This window comes from Salvelinus alpinus, chromosome 1, assembly GCF_045679555.1.
Source record: "Salvelinus alpinus chromosome 1, SLU_Salpinus.1, whole genome shotgun sequence".
Lineage (NCBI taxonomy): Eukaryota > Metazoa > Chordata > Actinopteri > Salmoniformes > Salmonidae > Salvelinus > Salvelinus alpinus.
Genome location: NC_092086.1, coordinates 31,423,893 through 31,442,922, shown reverse-complemented (window position 1 = coordinate 31,442,922; position 19,030 = coordinate 31,423,893). Strand labels below are relative to the sequence as shown.

Sequence of the window (19,030 nt, the reverse complement as noted above, 5' to 3'; positions counted from 1 at the left end):
GGCCCAAATGTGCAATTCCTCAAAGTATCCTAAAAATAAATCTGAAACATTTCCTCTTATTTTGTGAAAACATGTCACACATTTCTGATAGAGTGAGCAGAAAATAACTTCTCACCAGTGGAAAAATACAAAAGAAGCCCCAGCAAAACAGCTGATGCAAAGGCATCATAATCACTGTGCCTTTATTCTGTCTTGTCTAGAAACAGTCCCGGGCCCCTGGGACTTCAGCACCAAGGCCAGCTCCTGACATGAACGAAAGACAGATGAGAGAGAATGCTTTGGGCTGGATTCAATGAGTATGGCAGAAGTATCGCAGAAAATCCATGTTACAGCTCGATTTAAATTTAAAGGCAATGTTCCCGTGTTCACGGAGACTTCATTGACGGTAAACACTTCATATGTCAGCTCAATCGGACATTACTTTTAAATCTCTGTAAACATAAGGAACACATACACTCTAAAAAGAAAAGGTTCCTGGAGTACCCTTTAGGGGTTCTTCAAATTGAAACTGTGGGGGAACCTCTAGAAGTTCTTCGAAGAACCCTTTAAAAGAACCCCTTTTAATGAATCATCAAATAAACTTTTGAATAACTTTGTGGGGTTCATGTTTTAAATACCCCCCCCTGGTATTATTATTGTTGATGATAATAATATGCATAACAATAACACAATATTTTTGTTCTCAGTTTATTATGATTTTAGTGGCAAAGTAGAATAAAAAAATTATATTATGAGGTAAAGTCCCAGCAGAGCCCCAAGTCCAATGGGTCTTTCCTCTGGTGTGTTGATGTTAATGTGTTGATGTTCTCTGTATCCACAGCCAGAATGATTTTGCAGTGAGTGGTTATCGAACAGGTTTCCTGTTATATTCATCAGAGGTGTAGGGAGGGTGAAATCTGTGAATCCCAAAAAATGTAATTATACATAAGATTAACAAAACACACGACAGTATTACTACCTTGGTTTTTGTGGTGAATGTGAATGAAAAAACCCGTTTTGATGATGGTTTTCATATACATACCTTGTCCATAGAGGCCTATGGGCTATTCTTTGAAGAGGTAAGGGAAGAGGATGGCAAATGTGATTTGCATAACATACCAATTGACATACCTTTGTATGCCTCCTTGTCTGTATACCTGCAGACACAGACACAAAAGTGAGCAGTTCAGTCATCTGCACCCAATACAGCTAGCCTTCAACATATTCTTATAACCTACATATTCTTACCTCTTTGTTGATTGATATCCATTGAATTGTGTCCAGTCTTTGTTTTAGAAAGATTTTCACAAATATGAAAAGACAGATGGTATCATCATTAAACAATATACATTTAGATCATATAAGGGACAAATATTACCTTAAATTGAGGAGATCTTTACATTTTTCAGTTAAGTGCCTGCATCTGCTGTCCTTTCAAATTCAAATTCAAATGTTTCAGTTGGGCAGTTTGGTTCCTGCAAGAACCCCCACCAACTAAGGAGGTTCCTCGATGAACCCCACCTCATATGGGGTTCTTGGAAGAACCTTTTGTGGCCATTTGCAGTGCCAAGAAGACTAATGTTCTTCAAAGAACTGAGGATCTTAGAAGAACCCTTGTTGAACCCCTCATTTTTTAGAGTGTACCAACAAAGACTGTCGTTGTGCATAGTGATAAGTTGTCTGCTACAGTCATGTTCTCATAAGGGATAAAATATTAGTCTTCTTGTCCCCGTACACAATCATGTTGTACAAGGAATGCCAAATGCATTTGGCACAATCGTTGTGATACAACAGAGAGTTCTTCTGTACAAAAATAACAACACAAGCAACAGACAAAACTGTCCATTGTATCAGAAAAATATCTGTTGTATCACGACCATTGTGTCAAATGCGTTGTAAATAAGTTGTACAATCTAAGTGTGTAGGGGGCCTTTGAATGCTTTACATGAAGCAAACTGTTTACTCATGTGTTCAGTATTAGCTTATATAACCGACGAGGTATATCTCAAGGGCATATCTTATCTAGATTAACTTCCATTAGTATTCTGCATTATTATGGCTTTATGAGCAGGTTCACTTGCTCAGCAACTGGAATATAATAGGAGCCAACGTACCGGGCCAGGTCTGTGTGCTGTGAATGCAGAGTGGTCCACTTAGACAGACAGAGAGAAATAGAGAGAGAGAAATAGAGAGAGGGGGGAGAGAGATAGCGAGAGAGGGGGGCGGGGGGGGGGGGGGGGGCAGAGAGTGGGAGAAACAACAGACATACACACACATTACGAGGCGAACCCCAGCCCAGCCGAAAACAAAACAAACAGCAGTACTCTGCTGATTCATCTGAAGGCTCAGTAGGCTTTGATTGCTGCCAATTTGTCTGTGTGCAGACCGAGGGTGCTAGACCGCTAAACGCTCCTATCTGGCAGGCCACGTTTGAAGGGTTAATATGAAGAGGGCAGACAACATTCATCCTTTTGTCATCCTGAGGAGAAGGAAAAGTTATTGCTGTGACGTTTCTGTTGTTCGGTGAGAGAATACTGAATGTGGCTTTTGGATATTGGTGAGATTTCGTTGCTTTTAAGCAAGAATACTTTTGAAGTGTGTGAGGCAAAGCGAGATTCCTCATGGATATCAATAGTGATATACAGTACAAAGATACAGTCAACCGTCCAACATGTAGAATCTACATATGAAGCCTGGGAGGCTACAGAAAGCAAAACAACACAAATAAAGCAGATTGCATTTTCATTGGTTTATTCATACACAGTATCCTTTATACCCCAGTTAGCAAAGGGACATGGGAGAACTTGACAAATAAAAGCAAGGAGAGTGAAATGAAAATAAAGCATACAAAACATCCCTGTGTTGTGGTCCCATGATCGCCACGGTGATTCAAATATTGACCGCAAGAGATTATAGTTCATCCTAAAAGTACATACTTGATGGAGGTTTTGTGTCTATAGTAGCCCAAACACCGCCCACTCACTAGACATAGATTCTCAATGTGAGACGTCATTCACAGGGCTAACTATGGTTGGCCTCTCTTTCCCACTAGTATCTGATAAGTTCTATAGAGAGTGCTATATTCTCCATGTAGAAACCTCCACATCTTTGAAGTAAAACATAATATCTAGATGGACAGACAAGATCCTGACTCAGCTTCAATGAAATACTTCTCAGTTTGTCTCATCAGCAATGTTGTGTAAACATATGGTTCCCCTTATTTCGAATAGGTCCATTTGGTCCAGATGGGACACTTTAATACTAAAATGTAATCAAAGTTACATGTTAACATAATTTCAGTAGTCATCCCCATTGAACAGCTACATTTCAAGGACATGCTACAAATACCGTTGTCTAACAGAAACGGACTAAATGCAAGACATTTGGCAATAGGCTGAAACACCAAAACAACTGTGTCTTTGTGGTCAGGGTGTATTAAACAATAGACCAAAGTTTCTTTATTCTTTGGCAGTTCAGTTGTGTCTGATTGAACTTCCTGTGCTTGCTCTGTGTTGATCTCTCATTATGTAGGTTCTCAGTTTGGCCCCTTTCAGAACTTCTACATAACCACAACCAAAACAGAAGAGACAGAAAAATCTAATCGTTGTGTCCATGGCTTAGATGTGAGTTCTGACTGAATTTAGAACTTGGTTGAGTCAGGAGACTGAACACTAAGACAAACCAATAAACAAATGGAGAAGAGGAGAACAGAAAGAGGAGAGAAGTGTAGTGGGAGGGGCTAGCGGGACAGGCGTGTGTCTCACTGTGATGCTTGGTGACACATGAACTTCATACTGTACACCTGGGGATCTGTGTTAACATGCATCATGCCTTCTCTCATGCTTAGATCAGGCCTTACCCTCACATGCACACAGCGAAAGCCAGAAAACACACTTCTGCCTCTGATAGAAGAGAAACCAAGGCTAGGAGTAGGAGTAGGAGTGTATTCAACCAGGGACCACGCGCCACAGTCACACATGCTGTAGATACTGCATATCGTCTGTGAAACATTAAAGGTAGAGTCAGCGATATGACCAAGATGCACAAAGTAAACTGCATAGTGGGTCAATCTCCGCAACACACTGAGAGTGTGAGGCAGTTTTGGTCCCGTGGCTACTACGTTGTAAGAGCGTGAAGGGAACCCATGTACAGATACTGTGGGTGACTTTGTGAGAGTGAAGTCTTGAGTCTTGCTCATCGGAATATCTGCGGTGCTTTTCGTGCAAGGTCATTTCGCTGACTCTACCTTTAAAACAGTCAAAAACAAACTGTGGATAAATAGAGAAAATACATATTACAAGGTTTCGCTGATAACAAAGCTACCAAAGATTCAGCCAAACGTCATGTGTTTTTGGGATAGTCATCTAAACAGAGATGTTTAACCCGTCTAAGGTAGTAAAAGCACATTCAGTTCGTGGTATAAAATATGCAAGTCATTTCTCTTTTTGAAAAAACTCTTTCGATATTTACAAAATGGTCGACAAATAGGGTAAACAATGTTCTCTCTGGTCAGAAAAGTATAGAGGGAAACATACGGAATATGTTTAATAAGTAACAAAAAAAATCTATTCTCTGAATCTCATTCAACTTTTCAGTGGGGTAGGACTTTCATACAGACAACAATTAATTAGTCAACAAATATCCTAATACTTGGTTTTACAATGATAAATATCAGACGTGTGCTGCATCCCCTAGAAAGTCATCTAGCGCTTATTCATAATCAGGAAATGAGCAGGGAACAGAGAACTGCATGGTGCATATGGAAAGAGCATTTTCACTAGTCAAATCAAAACATCGTCTTCTCATGAACCTCAGTTCAACATTTTCCCCCATAAATAGAAGTCCAGAATACCAAGTTACATGTTGTCGCAAACCTCATGAACAGAACCATATCCTCAATTCAGTCTTGCTCATAAATTCTCCTAAATAACTCTGAGAATATTGGTACCAGTGCTTTCACCAAAAATACAATTGGACACCATCTAAAATGTTCATCATTGTTTCATCAGTCAACTGTTCATACCGACCAAAAAGTTGTTCTTTAACAACATACTAGGTTAGACACAGCTATACTTGGTGGGTTACGTTTTAGTAACGTTTTGTAAACGTTTGATAACGGTTTGTAAACGTTTGGTAACGGTTTGGAGTATATTAATAAAACTGCCAGAGAAACACGGTGTTGAGCTTAGTTTAGCGCGCTGACACCATCAGAAGGGTTAACGGCTTTGCCACAAGGAAAGACATCATAGTTGACTATAGGAATTTCGTAAGAAACGGACGCTGTAGATAGTATATGTTTATATAGATATGTACTGGAATAAAATGATTTGTTTCACCTCTATTTTGGCACTCGTGTAACAGTAGACAATAGACCTCTCTTCTCTGTAGGTATATAAATATAATCTAGAATGTGGTGTAGCAGACTGTTTAGAAATGGCAGTACAGTACAGTAGGTACAGTAGAGAGAGGAAAGGCAGGGACAGGAGGGTACGTTCCATCATGCTTCATAGGGAGGGAGTGCTCCCTTTGTATCCATAGCAACACACTGAGGAATCATGAGATACTGTATGCAGTCCCACAGACAACTTCCGGACAGGAAGGTACTGTAGGGTTTGGTTCTAGGTTCTAGAGCAAGTAGGAGGTTCTGGAACTGTGGAAAACATGGAACCCGTTCCTGAATGTTAGGCCAGTAGGTTGCAGAGCTAAATGGTTCCCCATGGTAACAGTGTGCAATTCATGTCAACGCTCACTGTACTGTAGCAGGCCTACTTCTCAAATCAATGTATCCATGATTACTGCGCTCAATCACCAGATAAACTTAGACATACTCCCCTGTACACCAACCCCTCCCTTACCCCCTCCATCGCATCAGACAAATTCCAATCGAGATCGTTCGTGGACAGCTTGTTTACAGAATGTCGCCGACTGAAGTCCAGAGAACACATGAAGATAATATCAGTCCCTTTGACAAAGGGACAATAGGTGGTCAATCTGGAGGGTTGCTGTCCCAGTCCCAGTCCACATGGCTCTCTTCCCCCTTCTCTCCTCTCTCTCTCTCTCTTGCTCTCTCACCACCCTCTCTCTCTCTCTTCCTCCTCTCCCTGATCTATTCCCTCATACCACACTGTGAAGGAGGGAAGGGTGGATGAACTGTGGGTTGATGTAGGAGAAACCAGCGAAGTCGCTCTGGTCAATGTTGGCGATGACTAGCTGGTCTGGAGGGGTCAACATGGGCTGGGTGCGTGTGAAGAACTTGTCAAAGTTTTCTGCTCCTTTACCACCCTGTGTGTGTGTGAGAGAGAGAGGGGGGAGGTAGAGGGAGAGACAGAGAAATGGCTGATATTAGGCGGTAAAGGGAAGTACATTAAGTTGCCCACAGCAAGAGGATGTCTAGCTGTCACTTTTTGTGGGTGAATGATCTCATTACAACAGTATACTGTACCTCACGATACCTCCAGAATGATCTCATTATGACAGTATACTGTACCTCACGATACCTCCAGAATGATCTCATTATGATAGTATACTGTACCTCACGATACCTCCAGAAGGATCTCATTATGACAGTATACTGTACCTCACGATACCTCCAGAATGATCTCATTATGATAGTATACTGTACCTCACGATACCTCCAGAAGGATCTCATTATGACAGTATACTGTACCTCACGATACCTCCAGAATGATCTCATTATGACAGTATACTGTACCTCACGATACCTCCAGAATGATCTCATTACAACAGTATACTGTACCTCACGATACCTCCAGAATGATCTCATTATGACAGTATACTGTACCTCACAATACCTCCAGAAGGATCTCATTATGACAGTATACTGTACCTCACGATACCTCCAGAATGATCTCATTATGACAGTATACTGTACCTCACGATACCTCCAGAATGATCTCATTATGATAGTATACTGTACCTCACGATACCTCCAGAAGGATCTCATTATGACAGTATACTGTACCTCACGATACCTCCAGAATGATCTCATTATGATAGTATACTGTACCTCACGATACCTCCAGAAGGATCTCATTATGACAGTATACTGTACCTCACGATACCTCCAGAAGGATCTCATTATGACAGTATACTGTACCTCACGATACCTCCAGAATGATCTCATTATGACAGTATACTGTACCTCACGATACCTCCAGAATGATCTCATTATGACAGTATACTGTACCTCACAATACCTCCAGAAGGATCTCATTATGACAGTATACTGTACCTCACGATACCTCCAGAATGATCTCATTATGACAGTATACTGTACCTCACGATACCTCCAGAATGATCTCATTATGATATTATACTGTACCTCACGATACCTCCAGAAGGATCTCATTATGACAGTATACTGTACCTCACGATACCTCCAGAATGATCTCATTATGACAGTATACTGTACCTCACGATACCTCCAGAATGATCTCATTATGACAGTATACTGTACCTCACAATACCTCCAGAAGGATCTCATTATGACAGTATACTGTACCTCACGATACCTCCAGAAGGATCTCATTATGACAGTATACTGTACCTCACGATACCTCCAGAAGGATCTCCTTCTGACAGTATACTGTATCTCACGATACCTCCAGAATGATCTCATTATGACAGTATACTGTACCTCACGATACCTCCAGAATGATCTCATTATGACAGTATACTGTACCTCACGATACCCCCAGAAGGATCTCATTATGACAGTATACTGTACCTCACGATACCTCCAGAAGGATCTCATTATGACAGTATACTGTACCTCACGATACCTCTAGAATGATCTCATTACGACAGTATACTGTACCTCACGATACCTCCAGAATGATCTCATTATGACAGTATACTGTACCTCACGATACCTCCAGAAGGATCTCATTATGACAGTATACTGTACCTCACGATACCTCCAGAAGGATCTCATTACGACAGTATACTGTACCTCACGATACCCCCAGAAGGATCTCATTATGACAGTATACTGTACCTCACGATACCTCCAGAAGGATCTCATTATGACAGTATACTGTACCTCACGATACCTCTAGAATGATCTCATTACGACAGTATACTGTACCTCACGATACCTCCAGAAGGATCTCATTATGACAGTATACTGTACCTCACTATACCTCCAGAAGGATCTCATTATGACAGTATACTGTACCTCACGATACCTCCAGAAGGATCTCATTATGACAGTATACTGTACCTCACGCTACCTCCAGAAGGATCTCATTATGACTGTATACTGTACCTTACGATACCTCCAGAAGGATCTCATTATGACAGTATACTGTACCTCACGATACCTCCAGAAGGATCTCATTACTACTGTATACTGTACCTCACGATACCTCCAGAATAAATGGAGACCAGAATTAGCTCTGTTTGTATGTGAACCCACACGGATACATCCGCCATGTAGCAATGCGGTGGATATGGTGTGAGGGCTAGGAGGCTTTTAGAGGGCTATTTTTAAACCTATGTATTCTTAAACCTCTGTAGGAGGGTTCGGTCACAAAGCCCCCACGCCCGGCAAGTGTGTTTGTAGGAAAAGAAGGGGCTGTGATGGAGAGAGGTGGGATGGAGGGAGAGAGGGGTGGGTAGGGGTTGGGGTGTGGGTTTAGTCACAAAGCCCCCACGCCTGGTTGTGAGAGTGTGTTTAGCAATAGGAAGGGTGGCAAAGGAGGATGGTGGGATGGAGGGATGGAGGGAGGAGGGTAGATGGTGGGATGGAGGGATGGAGGGAGGGAGGGATGGAGGAGGGTAGATGGTGGGATGGAGGGATGGAGGGATGGTGGGATGGAGGGATGGTGGGATGGAGGGAGGGAGGGATGGAGGGAGTGAGGGATGGAGGAGGGTAGATGGTGGGATGGAGGGATGGTGGGATGGAGGGATGGAGGGATGGAGGGATGGTGGGATGGAGGGATGGTGGGATGGAGGGATGGAGGGATGGTGGGATGGAGGGATGGAGGGATGGTGGGATGGAGGGAGGGAGGGATGGAGGAGGGTAGATGGTGGGATGGAGGGATGGAGGGATGGAGGAGGGATGGAGGAGGGATGGAGGAGGGTAGATGGTGGCTGCAGCTGTGCTCTAGCAGTCTTTTAACCTCCCACAGTGACACATGGCTGCAGGCTCTCAGAACCACACAGGGTAGGAGATGAATCAGAGAGACACACACAGGCACGAACATACGCACGAACACACAGACGAACACACACACACACACTAAGTGATGCCTACATTTCTACAGTGGCCAATTTAGTTATGGAAACAGACTCTCTAAAACTTTTAAAAATAGTTTTACAACTCTTTAGAAATATGATACAAACCTTATGAGTGATAGTGCACCTGAAGTGTGTGGCTGTGATGTTGTGCATCAGTGGTGAGTGGTGCTCTCCAGCCCTTTCCTGCAGTCAAATGACCAAATCGCCCTCTAGTGGACTCATGGGTGGAATGTCATTCATATTTTTTAGAGACATATATTTTTTTTAAATGCAGAAAATTTTGTATTTCTATGTCAAACGGTTTTGTTATATTTCAGGCTCCTGTGATGTATATAAAGTGTAATATTGGGATTTAAACAAAAAATGTAATACATTTCAACTCCATATCTGACATGGTACAGGTGTCATCTTCTTTTTAAGACCATAACCATGTGTGGGAGGTGTATACTTTTCTTTCAAAGTAGATTTATTTAAGACTACCAAGAAACATTCCGTGTGACCGTGATTTAGCCCACTGCATTAAAAGGTTAACGTGCCAATACGTGTTTGCTACATCCACTTTTTGACTTTTAATTTCATGATATTTCCCCATTGATTCTAGAGGAATATAACTTATGAAACCCTCAAGAGCTTAGTTAAATGTTTTTACTCCATCAGAACTCAAAATATAAGCTTGTTTAACTCCTTTGTTTATAAACAAAATCATTGTAAACAAACACTGAAAACATGGTTAAAACTGGAATTTTGATATGATGGATGGTCAGTCTTTCTATCCATAGCTTTGTCTATGAATTTGAGAGTGGATACATTTCTCCAGCCCCATCACTTACTGTAGCTATCAGTGGCGGCGTGACGCTTTGTTATTGTTTGAACTGAAGATTTCCCTTTTAAAGAGACTTGTTATGATAGCAGTCTGTGCATGTGGATAAAAGGGTCTCTTTCATCTGATCATAGACTTCCAATAACTTCTGGAATGACCCTACTAGCTGGGTAACTCACACACGCACGCACACATACACACCGTTTTAGGCTTGAATGGCGGTTGGATCTCTCTGTTGGCGAGGCGGACCCAGTCGATCCGTCTGAAGAAGGCCTGCTCCCGGATATCCCTCTCGCCCTCCAGACCACAGCCCAGACGCTTTGACGGGTGCTTGGTCATGAACTGGAGGGTGGGGGAAGTAAAGTGATGGGGGGAGGGAGAGAGAGGGAGGGAGTGAGAGAGAGAGAGAAAGAGAGAAAGAGAGAGATAGAGAGAGAAAGAGAGAGAGAAGCCCATAACTGAGCATTAACCCATTATAGAAGCTACAATTGTATAGCCTTGACAACAGCAGTTCTTTATTACTGGTGGTCTATTGTGTAGCTTCCCTTCAACTCTTAAAGCCACTCTATATTTCCCTTTCCAATAGCCTTTCTTAATAACCTTATTTTTTATCCATATTTTCATTATTCAGAATCCAGCCTAAAAATAGAAAGGGGAGGAAATTGCAAATGATGGTTATCGATAATATGTATTTAGCGCCTATTTTATTAAACTCCAAATTGTCTCATTTAATAATGATTTCATAGATCATATAGATGTAAAGGTTGGAGGAGAGAAGGGTCGAGGAGACATGCCTCTGTTGTCACGACGACAATAGCATCAGATGATGAATTACTGTATATGTTCAGGAGCATGGACAGCGGGTGACATCATCCCTAAGTAACTGAACCAAAAACATTATTAAAAGACTTGATCTTCCCACCAGAATATCTAAATTGAATCTCTTCTGTGTGTAAATTGCTGCAAATTTCAAATTTCAATTGTACACTACCGTTCAAAAGTTTGGGGACTCTTAGAAATGTCCTTGTTTTTGAAAGAAAAACACATTTTTGTCCATTAAAATAACATCAAATTGATCAGAAATACAGTGTAGACATTGTTAATGTTGTAAATGGCTAATGTAGTTGGAAACGGCAGATTTTTCTATGGAATATCTACATAGGCATACAGAGGCCCATTATCAGCAACCATCTGTGTTCCAATGGCACGTTGTGTTAGCTAATGCAAGTTTATCATTTTAAAAGGCTAATTGATCATTAGAAACCCCTTTTGCAATTATGTTAGCACAGCTGAAAACTGTTGTACTAATTAAACAAGCAATAAAACTTCTTAAGACTAGTTGAGTATCTGGAGCATCAGCATTTGTGGATTCGATTACAGGCTCAAAATGCCCAGAAACAAAGCACTTTCTTCTGAAACTCGTCAGTCTATTCTTGTTCTGAGAAATGAAAGTTATTCCATCTGAGAAATTGCCAAGAAACTGAAGATCTCGTACAACGCTGTGTACTACTCCCTTCACAGAACAGCGCAAAATGCCTCTAACCAGAATAGAAAGTGGAGAGGGAAGCCCTGGTGCAACTGAGCAAGAGGACAAGTACATTAGAGTGTCTAGTTTGAGAAACAGACACCTCACAAGTGCTGACATGGCTAATTGAGTGACTGTCGGTGACTGACATGACAAGAAAAAAACTGGCATGGCAAAACTTTTCTCTACGTTCCATGGCAAAACTTTTCTCTACGTTCCATGGCAAAACTTTGTTGGGGGTGGCAAAAAAATTTCACGTAGGGTCCCAAAAGGCTGGGGCCGGCTCTGACTGCATGAGTGGTTTATGGATGTGGTTATGCAGATCCGTGATCATGATGAGTTCAGATTTTTTGTGGCCCCCACCCCTATCCAAGTTGCCCATCCCTGAAGTAGACCCCTAGAGAGAATCAGATGCTCATTAGATTAGAACAGGACTCAGTTTTAAATAGTTCAGAATCTTTGCTTCAACTCAATGGAATATAGTCATATGATAAGCATCCTTGTGACTGTTAGGGAATAAAACCAATTATTGCGAGTTGTGTCCATGTTGTCGATTTCAAGTTGAAATAAAAGCCTACTGGACAGCACCCAGCCCTACGTATTGTTTATCATTCTGTTTTTCAGTTGGAGCACACCATCCAGTTCCAAATCACATTGTCACCGTTGTGTGGTGTCACAAATATATATGTGTTGCCTCACAAGCATTGTGTCATCGATGCCCATTTAAAATGACGACCCCATATCTCCCAGTGAGTTACTGTAGGAGAGATACAACCCATATCTCCCAGTGAGTTACTGTAGGAGAGATACAACCCATATCTCCCAGTGAGTTACTGTAGGAGAGATACAATCCATATCTCCCAGTGAATTACTGTAGGAGAGATACAACCCCATATCTCCCAGTGAGTTACTGTAGGAGAGATACAACCCCATATCTCCCAGTGAGTTACTGTAGGAGAGATACAATCCATATCTCCCAGTGAGTTACTGTAGGAGAGATACAACACATATCTCCCAGTGAGTTACTGTAGGAGAGATACAACCCATATCTCCCAGTGTGTTACCGTAGGAGAGATAAAACCCATATCTCCCAGTGAGTTACTGTAGGAGAGATAAAACCCATATCTCCCAGTGAGTTACTGTAGGAGACATACAACCCCATATCTCCCAGTGTGTTACTGTAGGAGAGATAAAACCCATATCTCCCAGTGAGTTACTGTAGGAGAGATAAAACCCATATCTCCCAGTGAGTTACTGTAGGAGACATACAACCCCATATCTCCCAGTGTGTTACTGTAGGAGAGATAAAACCCATATCTCCCAGTGAGTTACTGTAGGAGAGATACAACCCCATATCTCCCAGTGAGTTACTGTAGGAGAGATACAATCCATATCTCCCAGTGAGTTACTGTAGGAGAGATACAACCCCATATCTCCCAGTGAGTTACTGTAGGAGAGATACAATCCATATCTCCCAGTGAGTTACTGTAGGAGAGATACAACCCCATATCTCCCAGTGAGTTACTGTAGGAGAGATACAACCCATATCTCCCAGTGAGTTACTGTAGGAGAGATACAACCCATATCTCCCAGTGAGTTACTGTAGGAGAGATACAACCCATATCTCCCAGTGAGTTACTGTAGGAGAGATACAACCCCATATCTCCCAGTGAGTTACTGTAGGAGAGATACAACACATATCTCCCAGTGAGTTACTGTAGGAGAGATACAACCCATATCTCCCAGTGAGTTACTATAGGAGAGATACAACCCATATCTCCCAGTGAGTTACTGTAGGAGAGATGCAACCCATATCTCCCAGTGAGTTACTGTAGGAGAGATACAACCCCATATCTCCCAGTGTGTTACTGTAGGAGAGATAAAACCCATATCTCCCAGTGAGTTACTGTAGGAGAGATAAAACCCATATCTCCCAGTGAGTTACTGTAGGAGACATACAACCCCATATCTCCCAGTGTGTTACTGTAGGAGAGATAAAACCCATATCTCCCAGTGAGTTACTGTAGGAGAGATACAACCCCATATCTCCCAGTGAGTTACTGTAGGAGAGATACAACCCCATATCTCCCAGTGTGTTACTGTAGGAGATATACAACCCCATATCTCCCAGTGAGTTACTGTAGGAGAGATACAACCCCATATCTCCCAGTGAGTTACTGTAGGAGAGATACAACCCCATATCTCCCAGTGAGTTACTGTAGGAGAGATACAACCCCATATCTCCCAGTGAGTTACTGTAGGAGAGATAAAACCCCATATCTCCCAGTGAGTTACTGTAGGAGAGATACAATCCATATCTCCCAGTGAGTTACTGTAGGAGAGATACAACCCCATATCTCCCAGTGAGTTACTGTAGGAGAGATAAAACCCATATCTCCCAGTGAGTTACTGTAGGAGAGATAAAACCCATATCTCCCAGTGAGTTACTGTAGGAGACATACAACCCCATATCTCCCAGTGAGTTACTGTAGGAGAGATACAACCCCATATCTCCCAGTGAGTTACTGTAGGAGAGATACAACCCCATATCTCCCAGTGAGTTACTGTAGGAGAGATACAACCCCATATCTCCCAGTGAGTTACTGTAGGAGAGATACAACCCCATATCTCCCAGTGAGTTACTGTAGGAGAGATACAACCCCATATCTCCCAGTGAGTTACTGTAGGAGAGATACAACCCCATATCTCCCAGTGAGTTACTGTAGGAGAGATACAACCCCATATCTCCCAGTGAGTTACTGTAGGAGAGATACAATCCATATCTCCCAGTGAGTTACTGTAGGAGAGATACAACCCCATATCTCCCAGTGAGTTACTGTAGGAGAGATACAACCCCATATCTCCCAGTGAGTTACTGTAGGAGAGATAAAACCCATATCTCCCAGTGAGTTACTGTAGGAGAGATAAAACCCATATCTCCCAGTGAGTTACTGTAGGAGAGATAAAACCCATATCTCCCAGTGAGTTACTGTAGGAGACATACAACCCCATATCTCCCAGTGTGTTACTGTAGGAGAGATACAACCCCATATCTCCCAGTGTGTTACTGTAGGAGAGATACAACCCCATATCTCCCAGTGAGTTACTGTAGGAGAGATACAACCCATATCTCCCAGTGAGTTACTGTAGGAGAGATACAACCCATATCTCCCAGTGTGTTACTGTAGGAGAGATACAACCCATATCTCCCAGTGTGTTACTGTAGGAGAGATACAACCCATATCTCCCAGTGTGTTACTGTAGGAGAGATACAACCCATATCTCCCAGTGTGTTACTGTAGGAGAGATACAACCCATATCTCCCAGTGTGTTACTGTAGGAGAGATACAACCCATATCTCCCAGTGTGTTACTGTAGGAGAGATACAATCCATATCTCCCAGTGTGTTACTGTAGGAGAGATACAATCCATATCTCCCAGCTACTTACTCCCTTGCAGATGACGACAGCCTCCTTAGACATGGACTTGGGGTAGGACACGTTGTGCTCCATGATGGACTGGAACAACTCATCTTCATCCTCTCCATCGAACGGCGGCTTCAGGGAAACAACATACACACGCTATTCATTGATACAGTTGACAACCAAAATGTACACACGAGTGAGGGTCCATATGTTACTGCAATTTGCTTACTGAAGTTCCACATTTGTAGCAACATGGTTATAGTGGATAAGATAAGTGAAAATAAGTTTACTTTACATGCAGTGCTTATGGTATACTTACAGTATATCTTTAAAAAGGACAAATAGCCAAATAAATGTGACCAATCATGTCTTCTGTCAATCCCCTTGTCTTTGTGATCTTAAACAGCGTGATACCACAGCTTTGTGTGCACGATACAAAGAGGGACCGGACTAGCCACCACTCTGAGGTGGAATAAAACAGAGGACAGGTGGGAACTGAGCCCTGAAAACCCATCAGCCACTCAGAACCAACCTGTGGATCTAATTTCTCTGTGTGTGTGTGAGTTCCTTTAATGTTCCTCTGTGTAGTCTTTCATCTGTCATAGAAGTCATTGGTGTACAGTGGGTTCATATTGGCAATAGATGCCAGCCATAGTTCTCTACTGATCTGTTCAGATTGTCCCATCAGAATGCAATGACATGCTTTGCCCTGTTATTGAGTGCTACTGTGACAACAATGCCTTTAGCAGACTCTGCCAACCCGGATGTCCTAGCCGTGTCTGAATCCTGGCTTAGGAAGACCACCAAAACCCCTGAAATTTCCATCTGTAACTATATCATTTCCCGACAAGATAGAACTGCCAAAGGAGGCGGTGATGCAATCTCCTGCAGAGATAGCCTGCAGAGTTCTGTCTTACTATCCAGGTCTGTACCCAAACAATTTGAGCTGCTACTTGTAAAAATCCACCTTTCCAGAAATAAGTCTCTTACCGTTGCCCCTTGCTATAGACCACCCTCTGCCCCCAGCTGTGCCATGGACACCATATGTGAATTGATTGCCCCCCATCTATCTTCAGAGCTAGTGCTGCTAGGTGACCTAAACTGTGACATGCTTAACACCCCGGCCATCCTACAATCTAAGCTGGTTCCCTCAATCTCACAAAAATGATCAATGAACCCACCAGATACAACCCCAAATCCGTAAACACGGGCGCCCTCATAGATATCATCCTAACCAACTTGCCCTCCAAATACACCTCTGCTGTTTTCAACCAAGATCTCAGCAATCACTGCCTCATTGCCTGCATCCGCAATGGGTCTGTGGTCAAACTACCACCCCTCATCACTGTCAAACGCTCCCTAAAACACTTCAGCGAGCAGGCCTTTCTAATCGACCTGGCCCGGGTATCCTGGAAGGAGATTGACCTCATCCCGTCAGTAGAGGATGCCTGGTTATTCTTTAAAAGTGCCTTCCTCCCCATCTTAAATAAGCATGCCCCATTCAAAAAATGTTGAACCAGGAAGAGATATAGCTCTTGGTTCTCTCCAGACCTGACTGCCCTTGACAAGCACAAAAACATCCTGTGGCGTTCTGCATTAGCATCAAACAGCCCCCGTGATATGCAACTTTTCAGGGAAGTTAGGAACAAATATACACAGGCAATTAGGAAAGCTAAGGCTAGCTTTTTCAAGCAGATATTTGCATCCTGTAGCACAAACTCAAAAACCTTCTGGGACACTGTAAAGTCCATGGAGAATAAGAGCACCTCCTCCCAGCTGCCCACTGCACTGAGGCTAGGAAACACTGTCACCACCGATAAATCCACTATAATTGAGAATTTCAATAAGCATTATTCTACGGCTGGCCATGCTTTCCACCTGGCTACCCCAATCAACAGCCCTCCACCCCCCACAGAAACTCGCCCAAGCCTCCCCCACTTCTCCTTCACCCAAATCCAGACAGCTGATGTACTGAAAGAGCTGGAAAATCTGGACCCCTACAAATCAGCCGGGCTAGACAATCTGGACACTCTCTTTCTTAAACTATCTGCCGAAATTGTTGCAACCCCTATTACTAGCCTGTTCAACCTCTCTTTCGTATCGTCTGAGATTCCCATAGATTGGAAGGCTGCCGCGGTCATCCCCCTCTTCAAAGGGGGAGACACTCTAGACCCAAACTGCTACAGACCTATATCTATTCTACCCTGCCTTTCTAAGGTCTTCGAAAGACAAGTTAACCAAGTACCTTCTCCGCTATGCAATCTGGTTTCAGAGCTGGTCATGGGTGCACAAATGCTCAAAGTCCTAAACGATATCATAACCGCCATCGATAAGAGGCATTACTGTGCAGACGTATTCATCGACCTGGCCAAGGCTTTCGACTCTGTCAATCACAACATTCTTATTGGCAGACTCAACAGCCTTGGTTTCCCAAATGATTGCCTCGCCTGGTTCACCAACTACTTCTCTGATAGAGTTCAGTGTGTCAAATCGGAGGGCCTGTTGTCCGGACCTCTGGAAGTCTCTATGGGGGTGCCACAGGGTTCAATTCTCGGGCCGACTCTTTTCTCTGTATAAATCAATGATGTCGCTCTTGCTGCTGGTGATTCTTTGATCCACCTCTACGCAGACGATACCATTCTGTATACCTCTGGCCCTTCATTGGACACTGTGTTTAACTAACCTCAAGACGAGCTTCAATGTCATACAGCTCTCCTTCCGTGGCCTCCAACTACTTTTAAATGCAAGTAAAACTAAATGCATGCGCTTCAACTGATTGCTGCCTGCACCTGCCCGCCCGTCCAGCATCACCACTCTGGATGGTTTTGACTTAGAATATGTGGACAACTACAAATTCCTAGGTGTCTGGTTAGACTGTAAACTCTCCTTCCAGACTCACATTAAACATCTCCAATCCAAAATTAAATCTATAATCGGCTTCCTATTTCGCAACAAAGCATCCTTCACTCATGCTGCCAAACATACCCTCGTAAAACTGACCATCCACCGATCCTCGACTTCGGCGATGTCATTTACAAAATAGCCTCCAACACTCTACTCAACAAATTGGATGCAGTCTATCACAGTGCCATCCGTTTTGTCACCAAAGCCCCATATTCGACCCACCACTGCGACTTGTACGCTCTCGTTGGCTGGCCCTCGCTTCATATTCGTCACCAAACCCACTGGCTCCAGGTCATCTACAAGTCTCTGCTAGGTAAAGCCCCGTCTTATCTCAGCTCACTGGTCACCATAGCAGCACCCACCCATAGCACGCGCTCCAGCTGGTCACCCCCAAAGCCAATTCTTCCTTTGGCCGCCTCTCCTTCCAGTCCTCTGCTGCCAATGACTGGAACGAACTGCAAAAATCACTAAAGCTGGAGACTCTTACCTCCCTCACTAGCTTTAAGCACCAGCTGTCAGAGCAGCTCACAGATCACTGCACCTGTACATAGCCCATCTGTAAATAGCCCATCCAACTACCTCATCCCCATACTGTTATTTTTTTTCTTCTCCTTTGCACCCCAGTATCTCTACTTGCACATTCATCTTCTGCACATCTATCACTCCAGTGTTTAATTGCTAAATTGTAATTATTTTGCCACTATGGCCTGTTTATTGCCTTACCTCCCTTATCTTACCTCATTTGCACACACTGTATATAGACTTTTTTTCTATTGTGTTATTGACTGTTTGTTTATTCCATGTGTAACTCTGTGTTGTTGTTTGTGTCGCACTGCTTTTCTTTATCTTGGCCAGGTCGCAGTTGTAAATGACAACTTGTTCTCAACTAGCCTACCTGGTTAAATAAAGGTGAAATATATATATTTTTTAAACAACGCCAAGGATGTGGGTTCAATTCCAACAGGAGACATACTGTATGGTATCACACCTGGCAGACTGAGTCTATGGATTTCAAAGGGTTGCTTCAAGTCTCTATGTATGACTATGGGTTACATTTGTTCATTTAGCAGACGCTCTTTTCCAGGCTTGCTGGATGGAACTTACAGTGAATACATG

General features: G+C 42.9%; 2 protein-coding genes across 2 annotated transcripts in view; both read right to left on the bottom strand.

Moving 5' to 3' along the window:
- rac1b (Rac family small GTPase 1b) overlaps positions 1 to 19,030 on the bottom strand; it is a 140,623-nt gene that overhangs the window by 85,053 nt on the left and 36,540 nt on the right. The gene's annotated exons all lie outside the window — the stretch shown is intronic.
- LOC139573255 (protein kinase C alpha type-like) overlaps positions 2,710 to 19,030 on the bottom strand; it is a 46,484-nt gene continuing 30,163 nt past the window's right edge. Inside the window, exons 10-12 of the mRNA XM_071396509.1 lie at positions 15,035 to 15,142; positions 10,262 to 10,402; positions 2,710 to 6,261 (exon numbers count right to left, since the gene is read on the bottom strand). Coding sequence (XP_071252610.1) covers positions 6,094 to 6,261; positions 10,262 to 10,402; positions 15,035 to 15,142 — 417 coding nt within the window. The 3' untranslated portion in view covers positions 2,710 to 6,093. The remainder of the gene's footprint in view (positions 6,262 to 10,261; positions 10,403 to 15,034; positions 15,143 to 19,030) is intronic.